At 36.3% G+C, this 12,661-nt stretch overlaps 1 protein-coding gene across 4 annotated transcripts in view; it reads right to left on the reverse strand.

The window, feature by feature from the left end:
* Foxj3 (forkhead box J3) overlaps positions 1–12,661 on the reverse strand; it is a 97,470-nt gene that overhangs the window by 72,673 nt on the left and 12,136 nt on the right. For all 4 annotated transcript variants that reach the window (XM_013016938.1, XM_013016937.1, XM_013016939.1 and 1 more), the window contains exon 2: positions 6,211–6,271. In XM_013016938.1, coding sequence (XP_012872392.1) covers positions 6,211–6,254 — 44 coding nt within the window. In that variant the 5' untranslated portion in view covers positions 6,255–6,271. The remainder of the gene's footprint in view (positions 1–6,210; positions 6,272–12,661) is intronic.

Here is a 12,661-nt window from a genome sequence, read left to right on the forward strand (position 1 = left end):
AAGCCGGAAGTGGTGCTGTGGCTCAAGTGGTAGAGCGCTAGCCTTGAGCTGAAGAGCTGAGGGACAGCACCCAGGCCCAGAGTTCAGGTCCCACAACCGGACCCCCAAAAAAAAAATAATAATTAAAGGAATAGGGTAAATGAATGGTTCAAGCCTAGTAGGCATAAGGCCCTGGTACCAACAAAATGAGAGCCAAGAAAAAGAAGAAGAAAGAAGAAAGGAGAAGGAAAAGGAAGAGGAGGAGGAGGAGGAAAAGGAAAAGAATTTAGAGCACCTCAGTCATAAGACTGGTGTAGGGAATTGGTGGTACAGCTAGCCATGTGCCGGTAGTTCACACCTGTAATCCTAGCTACTCAGGAGGCTGAGATCTGAGGATCACAGTTCAAAACCAGCCCGGGCAGGGAAATCCATGAGACTCTTACCTCCAATTAACTACCAGAAAAACGAAGTGGCGCTGTGGCTCAAGTGGTAGAACATTCACCTGGAGCTGAAGAGCTCAGGGTTAGCACCCAGGCCCAGACTTCAAACCCCATTACCAACAATAAAAACAAAAAAGAAAAGAAAGAGGTTCCTCCAAAGTTTTCAAAGACAATCTGTGTAATAATTAGGTCATTGTTGTGCTTCTAATCATCAATTCTCTAGAGCAAAATTTTAAGTACAGTATAAAAATATGGCTCAATTTTAAACTCTGAAACAATGGAGTTTCACTTTGTTCACAATTTATTAAACTTTACATATTCTTGGTAGTGAAGCAGAAAAGTGCCTCCAATGTTGCTACTTGGGTTGTGGCTGCCTGCAGTGGTTTCCCACTAAGCAGGAAAACAAAAGATCACCATTAGATTTGGGCAGATCACCAGTAACTTTAGAAAGAAGCTTATTAGTGGAATGGTGATGACAGAAGTCCACTTGTATAAGGGAACAGATGGTGGCAAATTTAAAAACAGCATCGGAGGCTCTGACGAATCTGATTATGGAAATCTGGTTAAGAAATGTCAGGTCCTCATTACCTCACCTCACTCCAAAAGCTTCCTAGCTGGCCTCCTGGACACTTGATTTCTTACTATGCCTCCCTCCCTGCTAATCACCTCAAGTCCATGTATAGTACAAGAGAAATCTCTCATGTCATTCCAAAACTTTCAGTGTCTCCTTTCTCCTAGCATACTAAATCTAAACTCATTTTCAAATGCTTTGGCTTTTACTAATCTTTTATTCTTCTCTAAATTCCTAGGACAACTATATATGGTATTTAATATATTGCTTCCTATGCAAAATGACATCATATATCTAAGTTTTCTACCTTTTCCCCTTCCAACTCCTCCCAACACACACACACACACACACACACACACAGCATAGTGACCATGCTAGTATTCCTGCTGCTACTTAATATCATCCAGGATACAAATTATATGAAAAATAACAGCAATTCTATAAGGAATAGGGCTTTGTATGCTGGAATGCCCTTTCTTCCTTATTCTGAGTAGCTTCTGTTTTTCCTTCAAAATTCAAACCAAACAACTTCCCCTGCCACCCAAACCCTGATCAACCCTTTCCCTCTTTCCATCCTCTATCATCTGAGATCCTGCTCCTCTAGAAGGTTAAATACCAGTCACAGGAGATATATATATATATATATAAATTCTCTTTATCATGAGACTTAAAAGAAGGAAATTTCTTAACTAAAGTAAGAACTATCCAATGAAGATATAGGTACATTCCTTCCCAAATGAGTAGCACCTCTTTTAAGCCAAAACACTTGTTAGTAGGGAAAAAAAAAAACTTTTTAAAAACTAAAAGGAGCAAGTAAAAGAAAAGAATCAATAGCATAGGGAAGGATACTCAGAGAATCAAAGTCCTTTATAAGTTGGGGGAAAAAAACAAACTATGACTCAGAACAGACTGACAGGTAGCATTACACAAGAGTAGAAACAGTTCTACTAGAATAGCAAAGGAAAATAAGAAGATGAAAACAAAGGTAAAAAGAATGGTACCTGTATGATGTTCTTAAATCTATGATGGGATCTATTTTACTTAAAAGGATCATCAGTATATAACAATTCAAAACTAAGTCATGAAAGTGAGGTGCTCTAATCCCACTTTATGAAACATTCTCCATAATACAATCCCATATATGCTTTTTAGCGACTTTATCACATTGCTTTGCACTCCCTCAGCAACCTCCCTAATTCCCAAGAAGTAGAAAAGGCTTACTTGGAAAGTTTTCAAGTTCCAACCAGGAAGGGGAATAGCAGAGATTTCTAACTGAGTAGACACCAAGGAAAATAAAAGGAGTAAGACTAGTGAAGGTAATGACATTGTGACCCAAATATTACTAAATCCTCCCACTCCATTCTTGATACTTGGCACTTCATCTATAGACTTGGCAACATATGAAAAATTGAGCAACTGAGAACTCAAAAGAAATCTTTGTAATTACCACAGTAGTGATTTTTGTAAACTTCTGATCATATCCATCACTAGTAGTCAAATATATACTACCACTATTATAGCATCTCAGCACCCCAGACCACTAGAAATAGCTAGAGCAGTGACCACTACCTGTCATCTAGTATCTAGTCTTAACTTGGTTTACAGGGGTTTGAACTACAAGACACCATCCTGGAATCTGAGAAGCAAGACCCAGAGAGCTTGGGTTTTCACTTAGCTATAGACAACAGATGAAACCCTAGGTTGCCTCCCTTGAGAATGGGGGACTGAAAATTACAAGAAGCGTACTTGTGGGTATTTAGATAGCTAAAGGAGCAGACTGAGGTAGAAACAAAAAAAAAAATCTACCATAGAATGATTTTGTGTTTTGTTACCACATGATAATTATAACATATCTATTGCTCTTCTCTAGATTTACAGATCTAGATTTAATTTTGTTTTGGGAAAAAAAAAACTAAATGTTGAGTACTGCTTGCAGTTGCCAGGACAAAGCCAGACCAAATGATTTTGTGGGCCTTAAGCCCAAGGGCCAAAGGTTTCCCACTTCTGTACTTTGAGTGTAATTGTAGAAAACTAACATTTTGAACAAGGGAGGAAATAGACTCTTCTGAGGGTTTTTCTTACTTTTTTGGTACAGTTTATGTTAAAAGTTCACTCCACTCTGAACTTAAAAATAGAAATGAGTTAATCTAGAATCCTAAAGTCTAAGACAAGCAGACATATTAACAAATTAAAATGTGTTCACTGGAGCGCTTACTTTATTCACACAATGAGGTAGTTGGCATTATTAAACAATGTCATCAGGTTCAGCAAGAATAGGATATAGTGTATGCTGGACCTTTGAAATATTTCACTGCTAGGGATATAAAATCGAGTATAAAGTATAAAAAGCTTTTCTTAATTAAATGTTCTAAGCAAAGGCTTTTTAGTTTTATATCAGACTGACATGTAAGTGTACATATTCATAGTAAACCAGAGCTCCACTTCTGCATTTTTTTGGAGAGGGTAGTTTACTGGAGGTAAGGATCTCATAGACTTTCCTGCTCAGGCTGACTTCAAACCACAATCCTCTGATCTCAGCCTCCTGAGCATGAGCCACAGTCACCCAGCTCATAGGTCATTTTGTTTAAAGTATGTGGGCTCAAGTGGTAGAGTACTTGTCTACCAAGCAGAAGGCTCTGAGTTCAAACCCCTGAACCACAAAAAGAAAACAAGGAAAGATTCTCCAAGAGCATGAGCACTAGATTAGAGACTTACATATGAATCCTAATTTCACTACGGTTTCTATTCCCTTACCTTCTTCACTTACACATTATATGGTCTACTCCTACTCAAATATGTGCTTACAAATTCCCACCTGCCTACCCATTCTTATTCCCAGCAGTATGTCCTCTTTTCTATCAGCTCATAAGACTTCCTGTCAGGGGCTAGCCAATTTGTAAATACACAGAGAGTATATATAAATACATATACAGAAGTATATATGAGAAAAGCAAATGAATATTTTTTGGGGGGGAAGAGGGTCGGTCTTTTTTTTTTTTTGGTAGGTCATGGGGCTTGAACTCTGGGCCAGGCGCTGTCCCTCAGCATTTCAGCCCATGTAAGCCACAACACCACTTCCAGTTTGCTGATGGTTAACTGAAGATAACAGTCTCATGGACTTCCTTGCCCAAGCTAGCTTTGAACCATGACCCTCAGATCTCAGCCTCCTGAGTAGCTAAGATTACAGGCATGAGTCACCAGTGCCCAGCCTAAAATATCTTTTAAGAAAATCTAGTTACTAGAAGATCAAAGTCTACAAAACATCCTGATATAACCAATATTTAAATCAAATTTTAAATATAATGAAAATAAAGTAAAATGACACCTCCCATCATACTAAGCAGAAATCATCTTTAAGTCAAATTAGTTCTAGAATAGTTTTGGGATCGAAAAAGTTATAACAGTATTGTTTTTTTTTTAATTCCTTTCAGAGCTATCTAGTGTTTTTTGTTTATAGGAAAGTAGAAAATCAAATTATTCTTCTATCTCCATTATAGGATGAAAAATCCATTGATATAAAGAAATCCTATAAGGGCATACAGTTTTTCTACTTCAGAACTTTTTCTACTGCAGAAGAATTTTTCACCTACTGAGAACTTAAGTACATAAAAACTAAAAAGGCAACTTCACTGTTCATTTTTCTCTTGTGGCATTCCACAAAGCCAGAATGAAGCCTAAGGACTCTTTGACTTCACATTCATGACTCTAGCCATTTTCTAACATCTCCCTCCCCCCCAACACACACACACACAAACACACACACATATATCCCCCTTCCTCCCACAGCAATAAAGTTCCAATACTCTTCATCATTTACTCTGACCCACACATCAACCACCTCAGTGTTTCTCTAACATACAGTAATCTCCTGCTTTGGCACTTTCTGGGTTCCCTCTGCCTATAATTCTTATCTCCACATTGTATCACTTCTTCAGTTCTCCATTCAAATGTCACCTTTTCAGTGAAGCTTTCCATGGCTACCCTATTTGTTATCCAATTTTAATTTCATCTTAGCCCTATCACTATCACAAACAAGTAGTTTCACTAATTTTGTTAAGTGTTCCCCCCACCAAAATGTATACCCCATTATTATAAAATTTTTACCTGTTACATTAGAACAGTACCTGACAACATATTAGGTGATCAATGTGCTAAACAAATAAATGATACAGTTGATTACCAATACTATAAGCAGCTAGTAGGTACTGCCAACAACACTTCCTAGTCTAATCTGAAAGATTTCACTTAATAGATTAAGTTCAGGTTGTTTTTCAAATTGTGCTCTTGGAACCATAACAGTCCCTAAAGGCCAATCATTATAAAAAGAAATTGGAAGTCCAAGAAATAAGAAAAACTCCATATTTATCTGTTTCATCCATTTGATTTCATGTAAGATTTGATTTCTCAAATTTCAGAAGTCTGAATGTAATAGCTTAATTCTTACTTCTACATTTTCCTTTTTTATTGTAAATAATTCAGATATTACATTTACACATAATTCTTGCAGAACAAGTTAAAATTAATTACTTTAGCGTTACTCAATATCTATTCTTTTCTCATTGATAGATAGAAAGCTGATTAGCTCTTTAGGAAAAGAAACTGTGTAAAATTATGTTATTTAATATATAATATTATCACACCACTAAATTTACTTTCAATAAATGGAAATTAAGAGCAAAAATATCTCTAAGTAAAAAATATCTTTCTACTACAATTAATTTACACTACTTCACAAAACCAATTCCAATGTATTTTTCACAGAAGGCTGACTTACTATATTTTATGGAGGGAGAGGCATTAGACTGACACTTATTCTATAATAAAACTATTTAACTTCATCAACAGTACTCTATTCTGGACCTTGTAATGAAATTAACTGTAGAATAACTTGACTAGCCCAACATTTATTATTAACTTACATTAGTTATAGGGGGGAATCATTATCACTTTTCCACATATATACCCAATGTATTCTCAACAATATCTTCCCCTCTATCACTCTCTTCCTCTCTTCCCCCACTTCCCAAAACAGGTTTCCCTGTTCTATTTTCATAGCTGCAAAAAATCTATTTCAACCATATTCAATCTCTTTCATTATCCTTATGAGCCCAATCCCCTCCTCATAAATAACCTCCCAGTCTATTTCTCTTTCCTCAGCATGACACTTTAAATATTAGTCCAATATTTTTTTTAAAAAAAGAAAGAAAAAAGGTCACTAACCTTAATGAAGTTACAGATGGACAAGCTTGTCCATACAAACCCATCTGGCCACAAAGAGAATCTAAAAAGTGAAGAAAAATTAGTAATTAGACACTCTGAAGTAAATTAAACTATAAATTACATTACGGTTTTTATTAAAATGCTTCTCTAAACACTCTTTAGACACTTAACCTATTCTTCTCCAAAAAGGTAACTTGGAAAGTTGGTAGAACTAACTTAACAAAAGACCTGAACATCAAGAATTTAGTCTCATTTTCTTCTCTCTCCAACAAGGATTCTAGAAGCCTGTGATATGGATTTACTTGCTCTGCTAACACAAACATACTCTGGAGCAGGCTGTCTTAGGGGCAGGTGGAAACAAGGGGCTGTTGACAGTCAACTCATTTGGCATTTAAAAGTCATATTCTACAATATCAGTTCTATCAGAAGCAAAGGGGGAATAAGAATATAGCTCAGTGGTTAAGAATTAGGAATAACAGCCAGACATTGGAAGCTCATGTCTGTAATCCCAGCTACTCAACAGACTGAGATCTGAGATCATGGTTCAAAGCCAGCCCTTTCAGTAAAGTCTATGAAAGTCATAGGCAACTGTTTACTAAAAAGACAAAAATAATGCTGTGGCACAAAGTCATAGAGCACTAACTAGCCTTGAGCACATATGTCCTCGGACAGTGCCCAGACCCTGAGTTCAAGCTCCAGGACCAGCACAAAAAAATAAAAAATAGGGGCTGGGAAGGTGGCTCAGTGGTAGAGCACTTGCCTTGCATGCATGAAATCCTGGGTTCAATTCCTCAGCACTACATAAGCAAAAAGAAAAAAGCCAGAAGTGGCGCTGTGGCTCAAGTGGTACAGCGCTAACCTTGAGCTAAAGAGCTGAGGGACAGCACCCAGGCCCAGAGTTCAGGCCCCACAACCGGACCAAAAAAAAAGGGAGCAGCCTGTCTACTCTGTGGACTTGCTTGCCTGATTTAAAATAAATAAATAAATAATAAAAAATCAGGAATAAAAAGAAAATAAGACTAGCCTCAATTTGCATAAAGTGGAGAAAGTACAATTGAGTTAGGCAATCTATGCAGAGTAGCATAGATTAAGAATTCCAGAAAGAACAGAAATATTTTCATTCTATTCCCATTGCCCTATTTTATCACTTGATACAAGTGATAGAAAGTTACTGCTTGCTTCTCCTCTGTTAAGAAAAGGAATTTCTACTGGGCACCAGTGGCTCACATCTAAAATCCTAGCTACTCAGGAGTCTGAGATCTGAATTCACAGTTCAAAGCCACCTGGGGCAGGAAGTCCATGAGAATCTTATCTCCAATTAACCACCAGAAAACCAGAAATGGTGCTGTGGCTTAAAGAGAGCACGTGCCTTGAGTAAAAAGGCTTAGGGAGAGCTCCAGACTCAATAATTTAAGCCCCGTGACTGACAAAAAAAAAAAAAAAGAACAAGAAGATGGAGAAGGAGAAGGAGAAGGAGAAGAAGACAACGATGATTTCTGCCTGCTATATTCTGTTATATCCCTAAAACTTAACTGAACTATAGTTAGCAGTCATATTTTTTCAACAAATGAATAAACTGGGCTCTTTCAGAGTTAGAAAAAGAAGTCTTAAAAGATTTCTGAGGGGCTAGGAAGGTGGCTCAGTGTAGAGCGCTTGCCTTGCATGCATGAGGCCCTGGGTTCGATTCATCAGCACCACATAAACAGGAAAAAAAAAAAAAAGCTGGAAATGGCACTGTGGCTCAAGTGGTAGAGTGCTAGCCTTGAGCTGAAGAGCTAAGGGGCAGCACCCAGGCCCAGAGTTCAGGCCCCACAACTGGACCCCAAAAATAAATTTAAATAAATAAATAAAAAGATCTCTGAAAACACCAGATCTTACTTAACACATTCTGTATCCATTCAACTCTCTCCCTCCATGAAAGTTTAAGACCAATCTTCAATAAAAGAACAAGCTAGATATCCAAAATATGTATAAGATTTCAACAGCTAAGGAGAAACATGACTATCTAAAGTACATTACTCACTATGACTCAAATCAAAATGAAATCAAATCAAAACCACAATGAGATACTACTTTATACCTACAAGAATGGGAATAATCAAAAAGAAAACAAGTGCTTCAAAGAAACAGAGCAATTGCCACACTCATGTCACTGATAGAAATGTAGACTAAAAGCTGTTTTAGCAATTTATCAAAAAGTTAAAGACAAAGTTACATTATGAACTACTCCAAGGATAAAATACCCCCAAAATGAAAATATGAAAAAACAGGGAAAGCTAGACAAAAATGTCATTCAAGCAGCCAAAAAGTAGCAACAATCCAAACCATCAACTGATACATGGATAAGTAAAATGTATTATTTCCATGCAACTACATATTTTGGAAATTAAAAAATGGTACATACTATAACATGTACAACCCTTGAAAACATGCTAAGTAAAATAAACCAGTCACAAAAGGTTACACATTGGATGATTTCATGTATTTCAAATGACCACAATAAGTAAATTCCTATCAGCAGAAACTGTAGATGAGATAGGTGGATTAAATTAGATTAGTACTTTCTTAGGCTATCAGGGAGAGGGAATAAAAGGAGAAAAGGGATTTGACTGGTAGTTGTTAAAATTTTCTTTTACAGAGAGGAGGAAAATGTTCTAAAATTAGATTATAGAGATGGTTGCACAACCTTATGAATATACTAAAAAATAATGAATTTCATATTCTTAAACAGGCAAACTGAACAGAACATGAACAAGAGAGGAGAAAAGAATTCAGAATATCACACACAAATGTTTTCTGTCAAGTTCCTGCTTCTCTACAGTGCCACAAATCCACTTTCAAGTGCCAAACTTAGAACAGGAAGTGGAGAGTAAAAATGACTTCACCAGAAAGCAACTCTACTAATGGAAATTATTTTCAAATCAATAACTCCTTGAGCTCATTCAGTAAAACTGACTTTCTGGTGATCGCCACTATTTCTAAAGCATACTAATTATGCATTCATTATGCCTAGTGAAGATGCAAGCTGCAACTTAAAAGATGCTTTAACTGAGCCCTGTAAATCTCCCAACTTGTCTTCTGATCTGAGCTAGTCCTCTTTGCAATCACCTGTTTGCAGAAGAAAAGAGAAGATTCAGTGATAACCATAAGGAAAGCAAGCTGTCCTAAAACAAGCAATGTCTTCTTATTATCTTAAAGTAAACAGCCAAAGCTTCAGGAGACCACCTTGTTCCTGTTCTGTTCCAGTAATAAAGTGGTAACACTTTCCTGGAATTCCTCCTGGAACAAAGAGTAAGCTAATGGTCAACCAAGCCATACCTATGACTTGCAACTGTTTAACTATACAATACCTTTCTCATATACATAGCTTCCCCCCAGCTCCTAATTCTCCCCTTAACCTGAAGATCTGTACTCTGAAGATGGCTAAATTGTACTGAAGTGCTGTCTTCTCATGGCTGCCATGTAACAAATCTCCTTTCTCTGCCCTTCACCCATGCCTCTTTATTTGGCATATGAGGGCAATTGGCCAGACCTAACCTGGGACTCCTGGACTTTGGGTTTGGAGGTCTAAGAACCCAGTTTCAGAGATACATGTATGCCCAGAAAAAAAAAAAAAAGATTCAAGACAACTAAAAAGATCCTAAAAGAAATCACTCTACTATCAAAAATCAACTACTTAGTCAAACAGGACCAGGAAAAGTCAAAGAGAAGATGGGGAAGAAGCAGTTAGTCAACTCTTAACACCAAGAGGAGAAAGTGATAAAACTCAACTAATTCCTTTGGTTTAGAACTAGTCTCAATAAAACAGGTAAGATACATGGGGGAGGAGAGTTCCTGGCCAAACATTGCAGAACTGTAACTTCTTCCAAACCCTAAATTTGCTTCCTGAAATTTATGTAAACAGATCACAGGGCCCTCTCTTCAAACAAATCATAACCCAAGCAAGTAACACAAGATTCTATTTCTGGGTCTGTCATGTACTCACTGGATAATTCTGAAACTTCAGTCTCTCTACTTTGCTCAATAACTAAACCACAATATTCATACTTAAAATTAAATCATGTGGTCTAATAAAAAGCCATTTTCCAATTTATAGATTTTTGTGGAAAATTTGACATAATATGAAAATAAATCATATTGTATGTCACCTTTATTGAATATGCATTAGATATTAAAAATCCATCAAGATTGTCCAATCCAAAAATAAAACAATTTTTAAAGGTATTCATTCACTAAACAAACATATATAATATCAGCTTTCAAAGGGCTGAAGGGTTTTAAGGCTTTAAATCTGAGTTCAGTTATATTTAGAAAACCAAGATGTCACTTCACTGGATCTTGTATATTTATCTTGGGCATTTGATTCATGTGCTTTGCCTGTATAATTCAAAGCAAGAGATATATAGTAACCCTGGAAAATAAGCTGAATCTATTAGAAATTACTGGATGTCAGAGGATTAACAGATCATATACTGTAAGTGGAAAAAAATCAGAAGTTACTAGAGTTAATAAAACTATCTACCTGCACACATAAGTCAAATCTAAAAAACACTGCCTACTTCATAAAGATTTCTATCTCATTCCTAGAAATCCTCATTTAGGAATCTAGAATGAAACAGGAAATCTAGTCAGCAAAATCTATCATACATGATTTTTTTGATACACAGGTTAATTCAGAAAATAGTGGTCTAGGACAAGGACTACAGAAAGCATTTATAGCCTTACATCATATTTAAACACAACCAAAAAGTACTAGAGATTGCCAGTTGTGATGGGGAACTGGTAACATTCAAATCATCTGTTATCCTTGATTCAGACCACTGAGTAGACGATTTTTAAGGAGTAAGAAGAAACCTAGATCTGGATTATTTCCTTTTAAAAGCAGAAGCTCTGGATGACTCAGGGAGGGTAGTAAGAACATGTCTGCTATATCAAGCAGGACACTGCAAATGTACTTAGTAAGTTTACATTATCGCATAGAAGACATGATTTCTGCTCTCAAGATGTTTATAATTTTGTTGAAGAAAAAAATGTCACATGACAATATAAACCTGAGTTTAGTTCCACTTGAGAAGGATAATAATAAGAGCTAGTAGAAGCATTAAGTGAAAGGCTAACAATAATTTGGACTGTTCAAGAGAGAATTTAATTGTTTGATTAGTACATGGTTAAAAGTGATCTATTAAGAGGATTCCACTGGCAGCACTTTCCAGGAAAAAACTGGAAGGCTACTATATTCAAGACATGGCCCATTGGCAAACAAACTATCCATTTTGCATTTTTTTCAGTATGCATCTATTCCTACCACCAGAGCACAGATTCCTATATTGGTCCTAGTGGACCCATACATGTCAAGTTAACTTTTATATCTCTCACACTGTCTAGCACGTTGTATACATACTATTCCAAAATGTTTGCAGAACTGATATAAAGGAAGAAAAAATATCTGATTCACATTTCAAAAGGAACAGTAACAGAATTTGGTACAGATAAGAGACATAGGGACCAAAGGAGATGGAAGAGTCAAATTATGCCTAAAAGGAAGAGGGGAGCTGTGTTTAGGGCAGAAGAGATTTGAGAAACAATTAAATAAAATGTAGGGACCTTGTCTGGCTCTTAATTCAGTATTAAAAACCTATTGTAAGCAAACATTTTTAGACAATCAGAAATTTGAGTATGAACTGGCTATCTGATGACATCAAAGACACACTGTCAGTTTTGGTAAAATAAAATGATGGTAAGTGGCTATGTAAGAAAATATTTTTATCTTTTAGAGATGCATACTGATGTACAGGTATTAAATACGTCTACATTTTTAAAGCACTTTAGCATTTAAAAAGGAAAAAGATATTTAAGGCATATGTGGACAAGATCTTTATTGTTGAACCTCAATGTAAGTAAATATCCATTATATTTTACATACTTTTGAGTATATTCAACAAGGCAGTTGGACTATAATCTTTGGGGTCATTTGCTCAACTTTATCACTGTAGGATTAATTCTTTTTCTTTTCCTTCTTCAATTTCAGGAAGCTAAGAATGACAGTACTTCTCAGAAAAGTTTATACTCATCAGAAGAAACTGGGCATGAATGTCCATAATGTTAGCTCTACTGGTAGGAAATCTCTCTGAATCTACTCAAAGAACTTTTTATAAATTAATATTAAGAACTGAGTATGAGCTGAGGTAGTGACTCATCTGCTAAAAAGAAACAAAATCTTAGGCTTCATTAGAAGAATAGTATTCAGATCAAGGATGGTTAAGAGAACCATGTACTATTGATTGGTAGTTAACACTGGAGTACTGTGCTGTGATTTTTTTTTTTTTATTCTTTTTATTTTCCGGTTGTGGGACCTGAACTCTGGGCCTGGGCGCTGTCCCTCAGCTCTTCAGCTCAAGGCTAGCGCTCTACCACTTGAGCCACAGAGCCACTTCCGGCTTTTTTCTTTTTG

Source organism: Dipodomys ordii, unplaced genomic scaffold (assembly GCF_000151885.1).
Source record: "Dipodomys ordii isolate 6190 unplaced genomic scaffold, Dord_2.0 Scaffold33, whole genome shotgun sequence".
Taxonomy (NCBI): Eukaryota; Metazoa; Chordata; class Mammalia; order Rodentia; family Heteromyidae; genus Dipodomys; species Dipodomys ordii.